Raw genomic sequence first — 23253 nt, 5'->3', positions numbered from 1 at the left:
TCCTGGAACTGTATGGATCATGTGTTTTGTGCCCACGATGTCAGACACCCAAATTGGACAATTTGCTGAAAATGGCAGAGCAGAAAAAGACTTCTGTGATGTCAATGAGAGTGCTCAACCGACAGACATTGTAGCTGCTCTTCATGTGAACCTACTATTGAAATAATTTTTTTCATACACTTTATCAACTCTCAGCCATCCCAGTGTGGAATCAGACAGAAAGCTTCTTGATGGCAAGATACAGACCACAAAGTACAGTTAAGAGGACTCAAGTTCCGGGCACCTGGGTGGCTCAGTGGGTTAAGCCGCTGCCTTCGGCTCGGGTCATGATCTCGGGGTCCTGGGATCGAGTCCCGCATTGGGCTCTCTGCTCAGCAGGGAGCCTGCTTCCCTCTCTCTCTCTCTCTGCCTGCCTCTCTATCTGCTTGTGATTTCTCTCTGTCAAGTAAATAAATAAAATCTTTAAAAAAAAAAAAAAAAAGAGGACTCAAGTTCCCATGTGCATACAGTTTAATCACATCTTAGAACAAGAATTTTACTATAAATTACTAAGAAGTTGAATGTAAAAGAAATATAGGTAAACATATATTAAGTAGTAAATTATTTAAAAACCCAAAAATCAAAATAAATAAATAAATAAAACCCCAAAAATCTAAGTCAGACTTTATTGCAAAAGATTAAAAAGATTAAAAAAGAACAATTCCAGTTCACAGAATTGAAGTTCTTTATTGATAAACATTTATACTAGAATTAGAAATGTCAGTAGAAAAATAAAATTTAAATAATTTTCTGTTGTACAAAGATTTGATCATTTTGACTATAGCAGTTAGTGAAATAATCTAATACAAAATTTAAGCTGATGTTAGTCACAACCAGCCTAACAGAGTGCACAAAAAAGAAATGCACATACACAAAACTTACTGCGTGTGGCTAGCTAATGGTATGAGGGCTTCACATTCCAGGAAATGGTGTCTTAGGAAAGGTTGGTAAGCACTGCAGTTTAATTAAAGAGCTTAATTCAAACCAGAGCAGTCAGAAAGGACACATACAATTTAAAATTTCAAAAACATAGGAGTGGTTTAATCATTTGCATCAACGTTTTCTCACTAAACATTTCCTAAGAAGTAATGTTTTGCTGCAAAATTAAAAAATGAGTTAAGGGCACAAAGTGCGGCACCTGGGTGGCTGAGTAGTTAAGTGTTTGCCTTTGGCTCAGGTCACAATTCCAGGGTCCTGGGATTGAACCCCACATTGGGCTCCCTGCTAGGCGGGAAGCCTATTTTTCTCTCTCCCATTCCCCCTGCTTGTGTTCCCTCTCACTGTGTCTCTCTCTGTCAAATAAAGTCTTAAAAAAAAAAAAAGCACAAAGAGACATCCTTCTCTTGGAATGTTCATTATACATTTGTATATAGACTTGTCTTCATGAAATGCCTTCATCCCCAAACCCCCACATTAAAGAATGAAGCTTTTATGGTTGGGAGCTGCCTCCCCTCCATAAAAAAAAAACAGTGGGGGGGGGGGTGGACAGAAAAGTGAATGTCCAGCTAGGAAAGTATGGGTTGCATAGGCCCTAAGAAAGCCAGTTGTTGGCAAAAATTCTTAAAAACCATATATAGTAAAATAAAATGTTCAACACATATGCCAATATTTTTCCATCTGAGTGACTGCCCCCAAATAATTGTGTATTTGAAAAAATTTTAAAAAGCAAAAAAAAAAAAAAGAAAAAAACCAGTGGGAACTAAACATATTCTTTATCATTCAAATAATTTCCCCTTAAAAACATTTCAAGCTACAAAGCTCCATGTATACAAAGGTCTATATAAATTTATTCACAGGAGAATGTTCACATACTGGGATGGATGAAATATTCAATAATTTAAAGATATATTTTATATTTATAGTTTTTAAAAAGCATAGGTAATCAAAATATAGCAATGAAAACAAAAACACCTTTCAAAACGCATTAGAGGCACCTGGGTAGCTCAGTCGGTTAAGGGTCTGCCTTCCGCTCAGGTCATTATCCTGGGGTCCTGGGATCAAGCCCCACATCAGGCTCCCTGCTCAGGAGAGAGCCTGCTTTTCCCTCTCCCTGCCACTCTGTCTACTTATGCTATCTTCTGTCAAATAAATAAAAATATTTTTAAAAATGCAATAATTTCTGTGTCTTGGCTCTAATAACCAAATATTGAAATCATCGATCAATATGTTCAAAAATTAGTATTCAGGGGGAGGGGCCTAACAACCATTGGTCCATATGTTCCATTTGTAAAATTCTATCCAAAAGAATGTTTTAGATGTGAATCTTAATAAGAGGCATACTCCAAGGGAAATGATAAAAATGATTTTCTGTAACAAAGGATATAATGCCCTGAATTTCTTAAACAGAAGGGCTACTTTGCAAAATCACAGCTCCTTGAACTGAAAAATTTGGAGTCTCATTTAAAGAATCAGGGGCACCCGGCTGGCTTGGTCAGGGGAGCCTGCGACACCGCATCTTGGGGTTGTGAGTTTGAGCCCCACGTTGGGAACTGAGAGAACTTAAAATCTTGGGGCACTTGAATGGCTCAGTTGGTTAAGTGTCTGCCTTAGGCTCAGATTCTGATCTCAGGGTCCTTGGATAGAGTCCCATGTCGTCATTGGGCTCCCTGCTCAATAGGGAGTCTGCTTTTCCCACTGTCTCCCCCTGCTCGTGTTGTCTCTCTCTCACTCTCTCAAATAAATAAATAAATACAATCTTTAAAAAAAAAATCTTAAAAGACTTAACATTTGCTTGAAAGAAGGATTTCCACATTGGAGAAAAACTTGTTAGGGAATTGGTAAAAACATCTGCTGGCATTCCAAGTCTACTTTTAATTTTCTACCTAATCTGAGCATATGTCACTGTAATTTTGATCAGTGGTCTAACAGCCTCTTAGTTAAAAGAAAATGGCCAATTGATTTCTGTGATCTCTTTGTAATTCTTCCTCTTTGCTGGTCCCAGTAAGTTGGTCCCTCTGGCAATTTTTAATCAGAAGCCAGAGGGCATATTGCTTTAAATGGAATTGATATGTTTATGTGTACATAACCTCACGGGCAGTTAGCCTTACTGTCACAATGAAAATTTTCCTTTAAAAACGTCAGATTTATTGATCAGAAACTATTCTGAACACAGAGATCAGGGACTATATTCCATTCAACACAGTTGAAGTGGTAAGGATCAAGTGAGACACTTAAATTTTGCAATCCTTTCTCTTTTGAAGGTCACAGTTTTCAGGCCTTTTAATGAAAAAGAAAGTGAGGCAGTAGGAGAAAAATTAAGATAGCTAAAAATGGGTTTAAAAAACTCGATGTTTAATTCTCTAGAAAGATATATATTCTCTTGAAAGGAAACATAAAGTGGAAATTAAACTTTAGGCACTTTCTGGGAGTGACACCCAATACTGTTAAGAGTGGTGACCACACTAAGACTAAGAAATGAATAACCACCACCTCTAAGCTGCATTTCTACAATTTCAACCAAAGTCACCAAGAAAAACTTTAACAGAATGTTTAAAAAAATTTTTTGGTACCTCAATGTCCAGAGAGCATCCTAACCTATCTGGCTTAAAGTTTTGAACTCAAACTATTTAATAGGGTATGTTTCCAATTAAATTAAACAAAATCAACAGAATGAAAGTGATGGGAAAAGGGATACAGGAACTCTGGGGGGGAAATGTCTCAATTAGTTAGCTTATTTTGATAAAATGTACAAAACAACAAATGCACATCTCTTAAAATATTATTAAGTCACCAGAGGTCCAAGATAGTTATCCAGAAAATATCACATCATCTTCTTTTTCTTTCAGCAGTGGAACAGAAGCCACTACTTCTATTGCAGGATTTTTTTTTTTCCTGTTACATGTCAACAGATTTGTTCTCAAAGCTCTACTCAACCAAAACTTACTTGGCACTTATTGTCATGAAGATGCAGTAAAAGAAGAGTCTGCCAGGTTTTAATCAAGTTAGATTAGATAAGATTTTAGTATACTATGCTCAGAAAGAGAAACTAGTTTTCATAGTTTCTCTAACATAGGCGACACTGCATTTTCTCACAGAATATTGTACATTTCAGTGTGAAGGATCAGCCCAGAAGCACTGATGACCTAGGTGGGTAAAGGTGCACCTCTAAAACGGCTTCAATTAATTAAAAAAAAAACAAAGGCTCTAAGAAACTTAATTTGTTTTGGTTGAGAACAATAAGGAGTCCAGAAAGATCTTCAATTCCTGGAACTTCCAACTGAAGAAAGGGCTGAGATGTTTCATTTTTCACATACTTCTTAATCCAAGTTTCCCCCATTTGAAGAATTAAGAAAACACTACATTCCATAATGTATTCTTGCTGTGAGGAGGCTCTCAAACTTAGGTTTGGCATCATGGCCTAAGGATATATGCTACAGAGTAGCTAAAATCCGTAAGAAGGAGACCACCACTACACAAAACGTCTGCCCAGTGCCCAAGGTGAGGGCTTCAAATGGTATCATTTCCTTTCCTGCTGCTCGGTACACTCCAGCAATGGCAGCACCTGTTAAAAAAAAAAGTGTTTAAAAAAAAAAATTAAGGTTAATATCATCAGGAAAATGCAGCATTTAAAATCCTAATGTATGCAGAATGTTCTAGACTTTTTACATTAAAATTTAAATATTATAGAAATGTTCTGTTTTCCCTATACCTTTTTGCTGCCTACTCTAGGTTTTAAGTATTCCCCCATACAACTTACAAATCACTGGTTAGTGCTTTCAGATGTTGAAAAGTGTGTCCTTAAAACTGAGTCTCCTAGATTTACTGAATAAAATAATCTGGAAATCATAACCAAAATCATGAAGATACAGCAATTTCCACATGACCTAATTACACACTCAAAAACTTCTCTTATTTGCCATGCTTAGCATTTAACAGGTACCTAAAAAAATCTTGGCAATAAATGCCAACAAAACTTCTGTGTGATACTAAGCAAGAAATATTTCAGAAGCCACAGGGAGTGGGGACTCTACCTTCTACTGTACTCAGAGTACTCAGAGTACTGTACTAGAGGAGGGAGCAGAGGATGGGAAGAGGAGAGGAAGACTCTACGTTTAAGAACTGTTATTAATTTGAGGCGCCTGGGTGGCTCAGAAGGTTAAGCCTCTGCCTTCGGCTCAGGTCATGATCTCAGGGATCAAGTCCCGCATCGGGCTCTCTGCTCAGGGGGAACCTGCTTCCCCCTGACTCTCTGCCTCTCTGCCTACTTGTGATCTCTCTGCCTCTGTCAAATAAATAAATAAAATCTTAAAAAAAAAAAAAAAGAATTGTTATTAATTTTATTAGTCTCCACAACTTCCTAGAAACTGAGTAAACCAAACAAACACAAACACCTTAATCTCCCTAGAAACCCTCTTATAACTACAGGGACTCAGCATTACACCGAGAAAGCCAAGATTTCATTAGTTGAACAAGAAAAGAGCCAAAGTTCCCAGATGACCCTCCTCTTAAAAACTGTTCCAAAGAGAATCCTCTTTGGTCAGTGTGTTCATTCATGCAAACTAGTTGTTTACCTCTATGTCTAATAAGGTATGATCCCTGTTCTCATTAATGCTCAGAATCAAGCTGAGATACAGAAAGAAAGCATAAGCATGAAGCAGATTTTGAATAATGCAAGACAGTATACAACATCTTAATCAAATGTCTACACATTTTATACATGGGATATGAGAGCATATTAACATATTTTAAGAAGAAGAAAGAGGTGCGCCTAGGTAGCTCAGTGGGTTAAGCCTCTGCCTTTGGTTCGGGTTATGATCTCAGGGTCCTGGAATCCAGCCCCGCATCGGGCTCTCTGCTTAGCAGGGAGCCTGCTTTCCCTCTCTCTCTGCCTGTCTCTCTGCCTACTTGTGATTTCTCTCTCTGTAAATAAATAAATAAATAAAAAGAAGAGGAAAGAGCAAATGAACCATTTTCCATACTGGCTACCAGAAGTATCTGTGACTCTGAAAAGCCCATCTGCATGGGGTAGGCATACAGACTGTGTCACTAACATCTGTGAGGCATCTGTTACATTGGGCCGCTTCGTAATTCAGCTCCCAAAATGGTGCACTGGGTAGACAGAAGCATAAGAAAGTTGAAATGGGCCCTAAAGTCGGGTTTGGATGATGAGGTAGGGAAGCAGACCAGGCAGAGCGACAAAATGGGAAATAGCCTCTATTCACACTGGAGTCTTGAAAATCGAATGGACATACTCATTGCATAGTTCCCAAGTGTGAGGTATTATGTTAAGTTCTTCAATAAACATTTCATTTTATCATCACACAGCCTCTGAGGTGGGTGGCCTTATCCTTATTTTACTGAGGAGAAATCTGAGACAGGTCCTCGGAGCCAGGAATCCAATAAGGAAACTAGGGCAGAAGGTCTCTGAAGAGCAGCAGTAGGTGATACAGTTAAAAATACTACGTAAAGCCAGTTACAGAAACGTCTTAATGCAGATGGGGGAAAACTGGCCTCCTCCTATTGTTACCACAAATGTTTCATGACCTACAGAACACACAGAAATGAGGCCACTTTGTCCCCCCAAAAAACTCAAGTCAAAGAAAGAGGGACAGTTCTGTTTAGAGCTCAAGGCTTAAATTCACAGACGCATGCACCCACACACGTTACAAATTAGTAGGAATGTTACATTTCTAATTTTTATTTTTTAAACATTTTTTTTAAGATTTTATTTCTTTATTTATTTGACAGAGAGAGAGAGAGATCACAAGTAGGCAGAGAGGCAGGCAGAGAGAGAGGGGGAAAGCAGACTCCCTGCTGAGCAGAGAGCCCGATGCGGGGCTCGATCCCAGGACCCTGAGATCATGACCTGAGCCGAAGGCAGAGGCTTAACTCACTGAGCCACCCAGGCGCCCCACGTTTCTAATTTTTTTTTTTAAGATTTTATTTATTTATTTGACAGACAGAGATCACAAGTAGGCAGAGAGGCTGGCAGAGAGAGAAAGAAGCAGGCTCCCCATGGAGCAGAGAGCCCGATGCGGGGCTCAATCTCAGGACCCTAGGATCATGACCCGAGGTGAAGGCAGAGGCTTTAACCCACTGAGCCACCCAGGTGCCCCCTGACGTTTCTAATTTTTAAAAACATGTATTTATGTTGACCCATACACCTAGGAAAAGCCTGAAAGCACATACCAAATTGCAAATTGCGGTTTTTCACGTAGGGATGTGATAATGGAGTGTTTTTAGTTTTTGCTTTCTTGTAATTTTTAATTTATATAAAACAGAGATGATATTTATACTTAATCGTGTGCTTAAAAATGATTTAAACGTATTCTCATCTTTGTGACATGACCAAAAGCCAAAAAATGAAAAAAAAGTAAAAATAATTTATAATTCGTTATTCCAATTCTTATTCAGAAAGTTGTGAGAGGGGACTCCTGGGTGGTTCAGTCAGTTAAACGTCTGCCTTCCATTCAGGTCATGATCCCAGGACCCTGGGATCGAGTCCCGCATCGGGCTCCTGGCTCTGCGCGAAGCCTGCTTCTCCCTCTGCCTGCCGCTCCCCCTGCTTGTACTTTACTCTTTCTCACTCTGACAAATAAATAAAATCTTAAAAAAAAAAAAAATCTGAAAAGGGGAAAAAATAACCAGAAGACAAATCAGGTATTTCTCTAAACAAGAATTCTTGTCATCAGAATTAGCCTTCCATCCTTAAGGAAACCACCCCCGAGTGAGTAGCAGTAACTCATTAGCGTTGCTTGATGACGAGAAAGAAGCAGCTGCTTCTGAAGAGATAAACAGCTTCACTCAATGGCAACCTATCTCATAAAACCTCACCTGGCTTATCTGAAAGACAGGAGAAAACACAACATAGGAAGTCAAAGATGTTAGCCAAATAATGGGGGACGGGAGGAGGGAGGGTGTTAGAGGTCAGAAAAAAACAGTACACCAAAAAAGAGGCCCATGGTTAAAAGCCACTCTATTTTTCTCTTGAATTCACTCAGACATGTTTCCCAAGTGGGTCCTGAAATTAAGTGACTAGTCATATGAAACGTTTTGACTGGTATTTGAACGTCTAACATACTTGTCAAGATTCCAGCAGTAATTGGTCCCACGATGCCCATCAACAGGATGCTTACAGACATGAACCTACCATATTTGTGATGTCTGAGGGTGAAGAGGGCCAGTAATCCCGCAGGGACATGGAAGAAGAGAGAAGACACCAGTGCCCACAGGAACACACCATACCACATCTCTGCAGAGAAAAGCAGAGAGGTCACAAGTCATTTCCTCGTACATGGATTACCAGAGGCTACTCATTGTACCTGCTTATTTCATTTTCAAAGCCACCCAGCCACAGTGTAGGCTCATCAATCAAATATCCAAAGAGTGATGGTTCTAGAGGGATCAGCAAATTGCGGCCCACAGGCCGCCAGCAGTTTTGGGCATAAACTCTTCCTGGAAAATGGCCATGACATTCAGTTAGGTCTTGCCTTTGGCTGCTTTCAAGCGACAGGAGCAGAGCTAAAATGGCACATGGCCAGTAGAACCTGAGCTATTTACTGTGTGGCCGCCTCCAGAACAAGATGGTCAACCTCTAAAATGGCCAATCATGTTAATCTTCTCAAATGAAAAAGCGAAACAATTTTATTAGTTCAACAATGATTTTTCAAGACAACGCAGTATCAGGCCATCATCCTTAGAATAGCAAAGCTCTTTAAGAAATGAAATAGCTACCAGAAAATAGAAATGTCTAGCTTAGAGACAAATAGCACGTAAGTGAGGGGGCCGGATGGAGGAGCTGGTTCCTATGGAGAAAGTCGAGCTAACTTTTAAGATGACTGCAATTCAGGCAACATTAAAACATTTGATAACCAACTCTTGTCTAAAAACCTATGCATGAGTCCCCTTGGGAAAGAGACAAAAGGAGCAGATACCATTCTGCCGTCATGACTTTGTGATCTGATAAACAGCGGATGAAGCAATTTCCCCCACTGAGCCCTGGCAAGCCTTTAGAATCTCAAAATAGCCCTTTAGCTACCCACATGGATACAATGAAGGTGTCGCATCACATGAAATCTGTTGTACATCCTCGCACTAGGAGCAGGTAAGTAACAGGCAATTTCAGAGATCAGTCAGCAGCTTAAGGCAGTACTACTGACATGTGGACCATTAGCCCTTTGTCGTGGGGGACCGTCTGTGCAGTGTAGGACATGGAACAACAGCCCTGGCCTCTCGCCCTCTCCCGGTTGTGACAACCAAAAAATATTTCCAGACAGCCAAATGTCCTGGTGGGGGAAGGAGGTGGTCATCCTGATTGGAATGCCTGGGTGGCTCAGTGGGTTAAAGCCCCTGCCTTCAGCTCAGGTCATGATCCTGGGGTCTTGGTATCGAGCCCCACATCGGGCTCTCTGCTCCGCAGGGAGCCTGCTTCCTCCTCTCTCTCCCTGCGTACTTGTGATCTCTGTCAAATAAATAAATAAAATCTTAAAAAAAAAATCACCCTGATTAAAAACCACTGGTCTGGGGCACCTGGGTGGCTCAGTTGTTAAGCATCTGCTTTCGGCTCAGGTCATGATCCCAGGGTCCTGGGATCAAGTCCCGCATCGGGCTCTCTGCTCAGTGGGGAGTCTGCTTCTCCCTCTCTCACTCCCCCTGCTTGTGTTCCCTCTCTTGCTGTGTCTCTGTCAAATATATAAATCAAATTTTTAAAAAACCGGGTCTGACTGAAGCAGAAGGTCTATAAAACTAAAAGCAGTTAAAACAACAAAAATTAGGGGCGCCTGACTGGCTCAGTCGGTAGAGCCTGAGACTCTTGAGTTCAGAGTCATGAGTTCAAGCCCCACAATGGGATGGAGCCTACCTGGGCGGGGGGCGGCGGTGGTGGTGGTGGTGAGAAGCTACAAAGACAGATTTGGTCATGTTACAGTGGGTTTTGAAGGTCAGACAAAAGACTTCAATGTGAAAACCCTAGAAGCACCATTAAAGGTTCTAAGCAGTAAAAGCTGTCCCGCCATTATTTCACAGGTCCAACCTTACACTCCCAGGACGAATACAAACTAGAAAACCTTTCTGGAGGGTAATTTAGAAGCATGTATCCAAAACAGTCAAGTGTGCATTCGCTTGGCCACAGCGACCTCACTTCCAGGAATATTCCAGGAACACCACCTCCAGGAATATACATGCAGGCAGGGGTGGAGGTAGCAAGGTCCTGGCAGCGCTATCTGTAATGGCAAAGACCAGACGCCAGCTGCGTGCCTGTCAGTGCAGGGCTTGTCAAACAGATCTGGTGCACCCACATAACGTAACGTTGCACAATCACATAAAAACATAGGCTATGGGGCACGTGAGTGGCTCAGTGGGTTAAAACCTCTGTCTTCGGGAAAGGTCATGGTCCCAGGATCCTGGGATGGGGCCCGCATCGGGCTCTCTGCTCAGTGGGGAGCCTGCTTCCCTTCCTCTCTCTTTGCCTGCCTCTCTGTGATCTCAGTCTGTCAAATAAATAAATAAATAAGCTTAAAAAGAAAAAAACACGGGCTACATCTTTATATACCAAGGGGATTAAAATGCCCAACCCACCTTTGGAAGTAAAAAAAAAAAAAACCAATGTGCAGAAGAGTGTATGTGTTTTTGTTTTTGTTTTTTTTAAGAGATCGAGATGACGAGAAAGAGATCACAAGTAGGCAGAGAGGCAGGCAGAGATCACAAGTAGGCAGAGAGGCAGGCTGAGAGAGGAAGGGAAGCAGGTTCCCCGCTGAGCAGAGAGCCCAATTCGGGGCTCGATCCCAGGACCCTGGGATCATGACCTGAGCAGAAGGCAGAGGCTTTAACCCACTGAGCCACCCAGGCGCCCCAGAAGATCCTGTTTTTATAAAAACAAAAGAAACACCAACAAATCTATGTGTAAATAATTCTATGCCCTTGGAGAAAAGTCTGGACATAGGTGTATTTAATAAGTATTTATGACATGCACAGGCACTGTTCTAAGTGCTTTATAAATCTTAACCCATGCAATCCTCTAACACAACTCTATGAGGCACAGATCATGAATATCCCTGGCTCCTGGATGAGGAAACCAGAGGCAGAGGGAGGGAAGGAACTTACTGGAGTCCACAGTGCTGGTGAGTCCACCAGGTCAGCAGGAGGCAGAGCCCAGTTGGAGGCCTGTTGGAGCCTGACAGCCAAAGCCACGCCCTTTTCCTCTATGCCCCACAGCAAGTAACAGAAAGCAACAAAAAAGTGTTATTTCTGGGGGCGCCTGGGTGGCTCAGTCATTAAGTTTCTGCCTTTGGCACAGGTCATGATCCCGGGGTCCTGGGATGAAGCCCCACAGCAGGCTCCCTGCTCAGCTCCCCCTACCTGTGTTCCCTCTCTTGCTATCTCTCAAATAAATAAATAAAATCTTTAAAAAAAAAAGGGGGGGGGACCCCTGGGTGGCTCAGTGGGTTAAGCCTCTGCCTTCGGCTCAGGTCATGATCTCAGGGTCCTGGGATCGAGTCCCGCATCAGGCTCTCTGCTCAGTGGAGAGCCTGCTTCCTCCTCCTCTCTCTCTCTCTGCCTGCCTCTCTGCCTACTTGTGATCTCTCTGTGTCAGATAAATAAATAAAAATCTTTAAAAAAAAAAAGTGTTACTTCTGGGGAGTTGGATATGCTAGGGAAGGGCTGATGAGCATTCACTTTTTGATTTTTTTCCCCTCTCTTTTTAGGTAGGCTCCACGCCCAGGGGGTGGGGTGGGGGGGGCTTGAACTCACAACCTTGAGATCAAGACCTGAGCCAAGATCAAGAGTGGTAGACTTAACTGACTGAGCCACCCAGAAGCCCCTACTTTAATTTTTTTTTAACTTTGATTTTTTTTTTAAGATTTTCTAGTTGTTTACTGGTTTTACAAAACTATTATAAAAAGAAACTAGAAAAAGAAAAAAAAAGAGCCTTTGTTTCTAAAAGAGCAGTTCAGGGAGGCTGATCTGACTGGAATGAACAACTGCAGAAACAAATCAGCTTGGGGACAGTGGAGAGAGGGAAGGGGAGGACCAGGGGCTTTTCTCAAAGCTGTCTCTGAAGCTGTCCTTGAAGCCACTGTAAGAATTACTGCTGTGCATGTTTTCTTTCCAGATCAGTTTTGAATTGTTGGGGGTGGGAGATTAGGAGTGGAGGCCAAATCCCTCCACGCCACCCTTGGCAATGTCAATGATGACTGTTGTAATACAAAATCAGATGCTCACATCAAGTTTCAATTAATACCATATTCTATACCTAAATTAGGACACCTACCTCAAGCTTTGGATGATAGGCTCCAAATGAAAGTATCAGGCATGCCCCATCTAGGGCTCAAAGTTTATTAAAAATAACAAATGACCAGGGGCGCCTGGGCAGCTCAGCAGGTTAACCATCTGTCCCTTGGTTCAGCTCACGATCCCAGGGTCTGGAGGTCGAGCCCCTCGAGGGGCTCCCTGCTCAGCTCAGCTGGGAGCCTGCTTCTCCCTCTCCCGCTGCCCCAATCCACCACTCAAGCTCTCTCTCAAATTAATAAATAAAATCTTAAAAAAAAAAAAAAAAGACCGAGGCACTTTTGCTCTGGCGAAAAGCGATATATCAGACAGCTATAAAAAGTTTCAAATCATTCGTGAAACTTTTTTTCCCCCCTGCTGAACAGGATATATCCTCCGAATAATTTTTTTTTTTGACTGTTTAAACTGGTCGGTTTGATGGCGTTTGGCAAATTCTGCTAAACCAAGTTAGATCATGCAATACGGAACATGAAGTGTTTAGACAGTAAGATCCCAAGCTTAGAAATTAAATATGTATCATGTAAAAAATATGTGTAAAATATTTAAGTATATATACATGCACTAATTAACTACTGTCCCTCCTCAGCCAAAGCAAAAAAAGCCTCTCTCCAGTCAGAATACTGATTAGAAAAGCAGGCAGGGTTCGCAATCCCCGGGGTTTGAGCCCCGTTCTCTTTGGAAATAAGCCTGTCTGCTACCACAGCCTCCTTTCCAGCCTCGGGCCAGGAGCTCCTCTTGCTTCCACCACCTAGGACACTTGCCCTATTTTATGGGCAGCAGCTCTCACAGTCCCTACTGGAGAGCAGACAGTCCAGATACGGTCCCTCCAATCAATGTGCACCTGCCAGAGCTCTGGTGCCCACAAACCCCTCCTGCCTGGGCAGCCCCTGTTGCACCCTGGCTCAGGGAGAGCAGCCTGGTCTTCCCAGCCTAAGCCACCTCCCCAACACTGGCTGGACCCCAGGCCACAGCACGGCACCACGCTGTTCCCTTCCAAAACAGTAAGCCCTATCTTCAGTCCCACAGTGCTTACTAGCTACTCCCCAGGTCATGCGCAGACTCTGCCCTCCCTCCCGCCACCTAGTCCGCCAAACACTGAGGGCACCAGGAACACCACTGTCCTGGAGGGGTTGCGGGGGGGGGGGGGGCGAAAATGGGATGCAAACCTGCCTCTGAGAACTCTGAGCAGTGGCCATCCTGGCTGCTGGCTGCGACAACTGACCTGAGACCCCACCACCGACCTGGCACCATTCTCAGGTCTTGCAGGGGCCCCCCGAGTTTCAGAGGTGACCTGGGGAGCCAACTGGGAGGTGAGACACACCAACTTGGTAAGTTCCATGAAAGTGGGTCTGACAGGACTGAGGCCTTATTAAGAAGAGATCTCTCTCTCTCTCGCTCTCCCTGCCATGTGAGGACATAGCAAGAAGATGGCCCCAGAGTGCCCTCACGCCACGGCCATGCTGGCCCCTGGTCTTGGCCTCCCAGTCTCTGGGACTGTGAGAAACTAAGTCTCTGGGTTTTTTTTTTTTTTTTTTTTTTTAAGATTTTATTTATTTATTTGACAGAGATCAGAAGTAGGCAGACAGGCAGGCAGAGAGGAGGAAGCAGGCCCCCTGCTGAGCAGAGAGCCGAATGCGAGGCTTGATCCCAGAACCCCGAGATCATGACCTGAGCCAAAGGCAGAGGCTTTAACCCACTGAGCCACCCAGGCGCCCCTAAGTTTCTGTTTTTTTAACCACTCAACCTAGGGCATTCTGTTACAGCAGCCTAAGCAGACTAAGGCACCAACACTCACTGACTCCCAATTTCCCTGCAGCACAACTGCTGCCCCAGGAGGACTGCTGGGCCACCAACCTACTTCATTTTCCTGAAAGCTGAAAGGTCTATCAGTAAATAAGGGCTGGCCCAGCAGGTCAGCACTTCCTTGGGTTTCTGAGAAGGGGACACGCACCGCCCCCTCCTACAACCTTGAGCTGCCTCCATTAGCTACCTTAGTGCCTCCATATTTTATATAGCGACTCTTAAGAGTCACATTAAGTAGCAAAAGAAAGTCTTTATTATGTTAGATGAGTAGGACACTTTATAAAACACTTTTCAGTTGGATGAGATTATTGCAGCACTCTTATTAGCAAAGGCAAACCCCGATCAATAAAACACTTAGAAGAAAACTAAGTGATTTCCTTTTAACCTACTGCACCTTAATTTGCTATCTATTTAATAGCTATTTATTGATCATCGTATAGTACTTTTCATTTCTCTGGTTCAATATGCTGTCAGAGATCTATGTCTCAGGGCGCCTGGGTGGCTCAGTTGTTAAGGAGCTGCCTTTGGCTCAGGTCATGATCCCAAGGTCCTGGGATCCAGCCCCACATGGGGCTCCCTGCTCAGTGGGAAGCCAGTTTCTCCCTCTCCCACTCCCTCTGCTTGTGTTCCTTCTCTTGCTGTGTCTATATCAAATAAACAAATAAAATCTTTTCAAAAAAATCTGTCTCTACATCTCACAGCCTTTCTTTGTTCACTGTTTCAAATCAAGTGCGTTACCTTCAGCTTTCCTTACTCTGACGGCTAAAGTCCTATCACTTCCTACTGTTGAAGTATAAATCAGATAATTTATCTGTAACAAGAAAACTCTAAGGGGAAATGGGATTAAGCACTGGTGGGGGAATGGGCCCCGAAGATATCCTCGCACTCATCCCCAGAACCTGTGCATACGTAGCAGCAAAGGCATCTTGAGGGTGTGATCAGATTAGGGGTCCTGGGACAGGCGAGGGGGCTGGCTTCTCTAGGTGGGTCTGATATCATCACAAGGGTGCTCCCAGGAGGGAGGCAGGAGGGTCGGAGAGATCTGAAGATGCTACTGGGCTGGCTTTAGAGATGAGGGGAGGGGCGGTGAGCCACAGAATGCAGAGGCAACTTAGAGAAGCTAGAAAAGGGAAAGAAACCAATTCTTCCTTGAGCCTTCAAAAGCAAGGCAGCATTGCTGACTTATTTTAGATTTCTGACTTCCAGGACTCTAAGATGATAAATCTGTGCTCTTTGAAGCCACTATACCCTGCTAAGTTGTTACAGTGGCAAGGGCAGACGACTACCAGCACTGAGTTCATTCACTCAACAATCAAGTGTTTACTGAGCTCTTCGCCCAGGTCAGCGAATCAAGACGAAACAAGACAAGACCCAAGACGCTGCCCATAAGGAGCTTACTATCTTTAAGAATCTGTTTTTCAGACAGACACTTCAGTTAGAGAGCTAAGCCACAGAGAGTATAGAGTCCTCTAGGCGAGTTCTAACAAAAGGGGTTGGTAATGGCGGGCCCTCTAACTTCTGCAACTGAGTCATCCAATTTCCAAGCAAGGCCTCAACACCAACCTGGCCCCAGTTAGCAGGAGTGGAGGAAGCCTAAGCCAAAGGGGGCAGGTGAGGCTCAGCACTTAGCTATCCTTTTAGCTGGCCCCACTCTACCCTATGCTCCAGGTCAAACAACCATATGAACAATCAGCTCCTCTGAAGCTGGGGTTCTAAGTAGACCACATCAGTCCTCCTGGGAACTGGAGTCCTACCTGGCCCTGCAACTCAATGCTGACCTGCCTTGGTATTAACTGTTCATGAGCCTCCATCTCTCCCCAGTGCCCACTCTGAGGACCCCCCCCTTACCGAACCCCACCCACCAACCAGGAGGTAGGGTGGGTGGGGGGTCCATCTGTTTCCCTGGGAAATAGTAAAAAATATATATATTGGTTCCTGACACAGAGCTCCTAAAACCCTTAAAATGGTGGTTCTGGGGCGCACCTGGGGGGCTCTACCTGTTAAACATCAAGTGATGATCTCAGGGTTGGGGGATCGAGTCCCATGTCAGGCTCCATGCTCAGCAGGGAGGCCGCTCAAGATTCTCTCTCCTTCTGCCCTCTCCCCACTTGCATCTGTGATCTCTCTATCTAAAATAAATCTTCAGGGGCGCCTGGGTGGCTCAGTGGGTTAAGCCGCTGCCTTCGGCTCAGGTCATGATCTCAGAGTCCTGGGATCGAGCCCCGCATCGGGCTCTCTGCTCAGCAGGGAGCCTGCTTTCTCCTCTCTCTCTCTCTCTGCCTGCCTCTCTGCCTACTTGTGATCTGTCTGTCAAATAAATAAATAAAATCTTAAAAAAATAAAAAAAATAAAATAAATCTTCAGGAAAATCTTTGGTTCTAATATTTAGTCTTTGACCCAGGTTGCTGATATAGAACTAAACCCCTTGGAATTCCCAAGACTACTTTCATTCTTGTGAGGCAACTCTCGGTGGGCTCCAGGATGGAGGCTGGTCACCAGAGAGCCATGATTATAAGCATGGAAATTTCAGGCCCACCCCCCATTCTCTGGAGCAGGGAGAAGGGCTGGAAGTAGAGTTAATAATCAATCACGCGTACGTGATGAAGCCTCCATAAAACCCTGAATGCATGGCGTTCGGAGGCTTCTGGGTTTGGTGACTACACCTATGTGCTGGGAGGGTGGCACTCCCCCAACTCCACAGGGACAGAAGCTCCTTTGTTCAAAATCCCTTCTGAACTTCGCCCTACGTTATCTCTTTATCTGGTGCTCATTTGTAACCTTTAATTTCCTACGTAATAAACCAGCGATCTAGCAGGTAAACGGTTTTCCTGAGTTCCGTGAGGTGCTCTAAAAATGAACTTATCTGAGGAAGGGGGTCATAGCTATCACCAACTACGAGCCAGCTGGTCAGAAGCACACACGACAACCTGGACTTCTGACTGGCATCTCAAGTGGGGAAACTGATCCCTTAACCTGGGAGATCTGGTGCTAACTCCAGGGAGACAGTGTAGGAACTGAACTGAACTGCAGGGCACAGCACCCAAACGGTGTCACAGGATTGCTAGATGTAGAGAACCCATAAAACTGCTGTCAGAGTACCAAAAATGGGGGATCATGTAACAATGAAGGAAAGCAGGGAGTTAATTTCCTAGAGACCCTTCCACTCCACCCTAACAATGACAACCTGCCCACCGGAGTTACCCACTGTGGGCTGCCACCTCTCTCCTGACACGCCAGCCTGACTGCTTGCTCATCCCTGGCTTCTGTGTGTGCCTATCTGGCCTTTCTTCACACAGTGGTCTCTTGGTCCCCAGTCTAGCTAGACCTTCTCTGTCCTGATCTGCCCTTCTCCACAAAAGCTAAAGAGGATGAGGTTTCTTGCTGGTGATAAAATATTCTCAAGTTGCTTGTGGTGATGGCTGCAAACTCTGTGGAGGCTAAAAATCTTTGAATTGTACATTTAAAAGAAAAAGTTCATCAGCTCATCCCTCCTCTGATCAAAATCCTCCAACACAACCCTCTGGAATCTGACCTCACCTCCTCACCTGCACTGGCCCATCCTCCTTGCTGCCCTTCTGTCTGTCTCCTAAGCAAGCTCCCGTTCCAGGGCTCTGAACCTGCTGAGCCTTTGCCCAGAATGTCCTTCTCCCAATAGCTGTGTGTCTCATTCCTCCCGTACTTTAGATTTCAGCTTCGGTGGCATCATTGTTAAGAGCTTCCTTGTGATCTTAAGGAAAACAGCATTCCACTGGGAAGCCTAGGTGGCTCAGTCAGTTGAGCCTCTGCCTTTGGCTCAGGTCACAATAGCAGAGTCCTGGGACTCTGTCCTGAATCAGGTTCCTTGCTCAACAGGGAGCCTATTCCTTCTTCTGCCTGCCCCTCCCCCTGCTTCGGCAGGTGTGCACTCGTATTCTCTCTGACAAATAAATGAATTCTTTAAAAAACAAAAACACAGGCGTCTGGGTGGCAGTGTCTGCCTTCGGCTCAGGTCATGATCCCAGGGTCCTGAGATCAAGTCCCATTATCAGGCTCCCTGCTTGGTGGGAAGCCTGCTTCTCCCTCTTCCACTCCCCCTGCTTGTGTTCCCTCTCTTGCTGTATCTCTTTCTGTCAAATAAATAAATACATTACTTAAAAAACAAAAACAGAAATAAAACATCATTCCAACCCTGACACACAAGGGCCACTGCCTGCCCGCCGTACTGTCTTACACACCACCAGTTATTCCTTTCCATACTTTTAATTTTATTTTCTCTCTATCCCCATCAGAATGAAAGCTCCTTTATTTTGTTCCCTACCACATCCTTACTTGGTACCTAGAAAACAAAAGGCAGGCAACAGACATTGAGCAAATAGTTTTTGAGTGAATGAATAAGTAACTGCTCCAATTGTGACTCATTTCTTTAACTGCTGACCCATTCTTGACTCTAGCAATGGTGCAACCGAACATAAGTAGGTTTAATTATAATACACAAACTTTTAATTGATATTCATAAAATTCATACCTTCAGAGAGTTAATGTCATTCCTGATAAAAGGAAAGCTCTGCCTTTCTTGGCAATCAGATTTACCAAAAAAATGATGACAACAACAAAAGAAATCTGAACATCCTGGAATAAGGAGGGATAGTCAGAATCTAAATGGCTAAACTGCAAATGCAGAAAAATCAATTCTAAGCTTCCTGATAGTGACGAACCACAGGGTATTTTAAAGATTTTTTTTTTTTAATTGGAGAGAGAGAGAGGGAGCCTGCTTCTCCCTCTCCCTCTGCCTATAGCTCTCCCTGCCTCTGCTCTCTCTCTTCCTGTCAAATACATAAATAAAATCTTAAAAAAAAAAATAAAAGCAGTGTGTGATCCTTGATTAGATCTGGGGTTTTTTGTTAAAAAAAAAAAAGCCATAAAAGACATTATTCAGACAACTAGAAAATTCAAATAAGGCCTGTACATTAGACAATGTTATTCCTTTTTTTTTTTTTTTTTTTTAATTTTAAGTAGGCTCCATAACCAACACGGGGGTTGAACTCAAAACCCTGGACTGAGTCACATGCTCACCTACTGAGATAGTCAGGTGATGCCAGACACCATGATCCTATTGTTAAATTTCCTGGGTGTGATAAAGGTTTTTTGGCTATGACAGAAAGTGGACTCATTTTAAAAGATACATGCTGAAGTACTGGGCTGCAAGGTGCCATCACTTCGATAACTTCCTTTCAAATGGCTCTGCAGAAAGTAAAAATGTTATGTATAATATATATATATATATACACACACACACAATACACACAAAAATATGCATATATATGCACAACACATACATAGTACACACAAATATGCATATATATGCAGAGATTCAAAAGAATAAAAATACTAAAAATGAGTCTAAGTAAAGGATATATGCTCATTATACTAGCACTTCCATTTGTCAGTATGTTTGAAAAATTCAAAATAAAAAGTTGGGAGGAAAATAAGGAAGCAACAACAGACTAATCTGGTCCAGTAGTCTCTCCAGACTGCATGAACACTTCTATTTTTTTAAACAGTGTCTGCAGAATGCCATATATTTCTGTTGTCAATGTCAAATGTGATCTTAGTAGCTTTTGAAACAATGAGAGTTGCCAGATCATCATTTTAGGTATAGTTCTTTTTTTTTTTTTTTTAAGATTTTATTTATTTACTTATTTGACAGAGATCACAAGTAGGCTGAGAGGCAGGCAGGCAAAGGCTGGCGGGAAGCAGGCTCTTGGCTGAGCAGAGAGCCCGACATGGGTCTGCATCCCAGGACCCTGAGATCATGACCTGAGCCGAAGACAGAGGCTTAACCCACTGAGCCACCCAGGCGCCCCATTTTAGGTATAGCTCTAAACTAACATCTGCATCTGCACCAACACCGTTATTACCAGCTGTCCGGGGAAAATACTAGGCAGGTAAAATATACAGCAAGTCCCGGGTGTCCACTGAATGGCGCCTGGCAGTCGCTTGCCAGTGGATGAGAAATCACAGGTGCGTTGTTTATGACCCAAGTCAGTAATCCAATCGTCCCTCCTTTGCAGGTCTCAGGCCCAGGTCTCAGGCCCAGTTCTGGAATTGTTTACCAAGTCAAGGTACCAGTCAGCTCTGCTGGGCAGCCCAACCTCGCCCTTCAATCGCCACTATAGTGTCTTCTTGCCTTCAGGCAAGGTCCAACACAGAACTGTGCCCTCCCCTCAAAGCCTTTATCAGCTTCCCAAATAATTTGTCTTCCTCCCATTTTTCTGAGCATGCAGAGCTTTCTACCTTGTATTATAATTTTGAAAAACCCTTACACGAGACCCAGCAGAAGCTGCCGTGGACGTTAAGAAGAGTGATTAGGAATCTGTGTCAAAGAGCTCGAACGCATAAGTGGGGGAACTCGGCAACAGGTCTCGGAAAGTGATTCCTAGAAAGAGATGCTGGCGGAGTGGGCGCATTTGGACGCAGGTGCGAGCGAACCGCAGACAACCTGGGGGTGCCGGGGGCCGGGCGAGACCAGACCCCGTCGGGAGCCGCGGCGCTGCGTTCGGCCCCTCAGCCCGGCGGGGACGGTTCGGCGTCCGAGCTGCGAGAGCGCCGGAGAGCCGCGCTGCCGGGCGGACCGCAGGGGCCAGGCGCCTCGCGCCCCACACTAGGAGGGGCGACCGCTTCCGGGGCTCCTTCGAGTCCCAGTCCGACCCTGGGGCGTCGGGAAACTCCAAAAGCAAGAACAGTCCGAGTGGCCGTCGAGCTCCCTCCACTGACCAGTCCACTCCCGCCGCTCCCGCCGCTCTGGCCCCCAGCGCGGAGTCGCAGTGACTGGCTCCAGGGGCCGGCGAGGAAGCGACGGGGGAAGGGCCATATTCCCCAGCTCCCCGCCGAGAGAGCGGGAACCTCCTTCCAAGAGGGAAATAACCCCGGGAAGGTGGCACCGCCGGGCGCAGAGGCCACCCGCCCGCTCGCTCGCTCGCGGGTTGGGGAAGGGGCTCCCCCCTGCCGGGCGGCGACGCCAAGACGCACAGTGCGCAAGCGCGGCACGGGGCGGGGCCGGTACCTGGGAAGGAGCAGAGAGAAGTGGAGTTGGGGCACAGGGTCCCGTTGCCCACCCGTGGCACAAGCTTCAGGCTGAGGATCTGCTGTAGGAGCCCGGCCGACCCCCCGCTGCCGCCGCTCCCCTCGTGCTCCATCCCGCCGCCATTCACTGCAGAGAGACGGAGAGAGCGTCCAAACTGCCGCCGAGGGTCGCTCGCACTCACGGACCGAAGCGCTACCCAAGCTTCACCCTGGAATGGGGCCCTCTTCCTCCCACCCCAGCCGCGCGGCCAAGTGACGGCCCTTCCTCCAATCACAGGGCGCCCCAGATGGCAGGGGCGGGACGAGAGTTGTTCCCGCCCCCCGACGTTGCGCACGGCTCTCCGGTGGCACCCACGGGCTTACGCCCCCTACTGGACAAGTCTCTCCTGTCCAGGAGGGTGCGCTCTTCTCTGCCCTTCTCTGCAGCGCCACCTCCAAGAAAGTAGGGGAATTGCATACCCACCCAGACCTGACGTGCAGATTTAAAAGAGATCTGGAAGACAGTAGCAGTACCTTCAACTAACTGTTGGAGGGGCAGCGATTTTTTTGAAAACTTAAATACTTTAAATTAAACGTTCCGTGAAAAATTCATAGTATTTTATGTAATATTAAGCATAGCGTGGAAAATTCATAGTATTTTACGTAATATTAATTCAAGAACATTAGCAAATTATTAGAGTTCCCTCTTGAAGACTTTGTTGTTGTTTTCTTAAGATTTTATTTGACAGGGGAGCGCCTGGGTGGCTCAGTGGGTTAAGCCGCTGCCTTCGGCTCAGGTCATGATCTCAGGGTCCTGGGATCGAGTCCCGCATTGGGCTCTCTGCTCAGCAGGAAGCCTGCTTCCTCCTCTCTCTCTCTGCCTGCCTCTCTGCCTACTTGTGATCTCTCCCTGTCAAATAAATAAATAAAATCTTAAAAAAAAAAAAAAAGATTTTATTTGACAGACAGAGATCACAAGTAGGCAGAGAGGCAGGCATAGAGAGCCCGATGTGGGAATCCCAGAACCCTGAGCCAAAGGTAGAGGCTTAACCCACTGAGCCACCCTGGTGCCCCTGAAGACTTTGTTTTGAGAACTAATGTCCATGCCTCAACACTGCAACTGCAATTTTGCATCACCGAAGAAACCTATCTCAAATAGCAATAGTAAGCATAAAAAAGTCATGAAATATTTAATAATACTATCTTTTTGTACATTTCCCAGACCACCCGTATGTAAGAAGTAGAAGAAATCACTTAATTTAGGGTTATATGACAATCAATTGTGTGTCACATTAGGGAATATTATTTTGAATTTACGGTTCTATCCCCAGTCAAATTTCAAATTGAAAGGTTGAAAAAAAAGACATTTAGAGAGCTCAGGTGGCTCAGTGGGTTAAGCTGCTGCCCTTGGCTCAGGTCATGATCTCAGGGTCCTGGGATCGAGTCCCGCATCAGGCTCTCTGCTCAGCAGGGAGCCTGCTTCCCTCTCACTCTCTCTGCCTGCCTCTCTGCCTACTTGTGATCTCTCTCTGTCAAATAAATAAAATCTTAAAAAAAACAGCAAAAAGACAAGCCATAAACCGGGCAAAGATGTTTGCAATACATGTAACTGGCAAAGGAGTGGTATCCAGAATCTATGAAACACTCCTAAAACTCAATAAGAAAATGACAAAGAGGGGTGCCTGGGTGGCTCAGTGGGTTAAGGCCTCTGCCTTCGGCTCAGGTTATGATCCCAGGGTCCTGGGATCAAGCCTCACACTGGGCTCTCTGCTCAGCAGGGAGCCTGCTTCCTCCTCTCTCTCCACCTGCTTCTCTGCCTACTTGTGATCTCGGTCTGTCAAATAAATAAAATCTTTAAAAAAAAAAAAAAAGTAGGGACGCCTGGGTAGCTCAGTTGGTTGGACGACTGCCTTCGGCTCAGGTTATGATCCTGGAGTCCTGGGATCGAGTCCCGCATCGGACTCCCAGCTCCATGGGGAGTCTGCTTCTCTCTCTGACCTTCTCCTCATTCATGCTCTCTCTCACTGTCTCTCTCTCAAGTAAATAAATAAAATCTTTAAAAAAAAAAAGTAAATGACAAAGAGACAAAAGACCTGAATAGGTTACTTCATCAAAGAGAGAATATAAATTGCCAACAAAAATAAG

The 23253-nt window shown here is 44.8% G+C and overlaps 1 protein-coding gene across 4 annotated transcripts; it reads right to left on the bottom strand.

Annotated features, from left to right (window-relative positions):
• Positions 1–706: 706 nt before the first annotated feature.
• On the bottom strand, positions 707–21413 carry TMEM170A (transmembrane protein 170A). Of its 4 annotated transcripts, none has more exons than XM_082712307.1 (3): positions 21110–21413; positions 8060–8230; positions 707–4540 (listed from the first exon to the last, which is right to left on the bottom strand). In XM_082712307.1, the coding sequence occupies exons 1-3, from the start codon at positions 21240–21242 to the stop codon at positions 4410–4412; spliced, it is 435 nt and encodes a 144-aa protein (XP_082568433.1). In that variant the 5' UTR covers positions 21243–21413; the 3' UTR covers positions 707–4409. The 4 variants fall into 4 exon arrangements, with proteins under 4 accessions (XP_082568433.1, XP_082568434.1, XP_082568435.1 ...); XM_082712308.1 differs by having other exon boundaries at positions 8129–8230; positions 21110–21380; XM_082712309.1 differs by lacking the exon at positions 21110–21413 and adding an exon at positions 20546–21097.
• Positions 21414–23253: the final 1840 nt, after the last annotated feature.

This window comes from Mustela nivalis (assembly GCF_964662115.1).
Source record: "Mustela nivalis genome assembly, chromosome: 18".
Lineage (NCBI taxonomy): Eukaryota > Metazoa > Chordata > Mammalia > Carnivora > Mustelidae > Mustela > Mustela nivalis.
Note: the sequence above shows the minus strand (reverse complement) of the source record. Positions and strands in the feature narration are given on the sequence as shown.

Bases quoted from the DNA above. Each gene is read 5' to 3' on its own strand.
- TMEM170A (XM_082712307.1), bottom strand. From the start codon at position 21,242: ATGGAGCACGAGGGGAGCGGCGGCAGCGGGGGGTCGGCCGGGCTCCTA. The intron at 8,231-21,109 runs GTACCGGCCCCG...TTTTCTCTGCAG, and splicing joins TTCTCTCTGCTCCTTCCCAG to AGATGTGGTATGGTGTGTTC. The intron at 4,541-8,059 runs GTATGTTAGACG...TTTTTTTAACAG, and splicing joins TACTGCTGGAATCTTGACAA to GTGCTGCCATTGCTGGAGTG.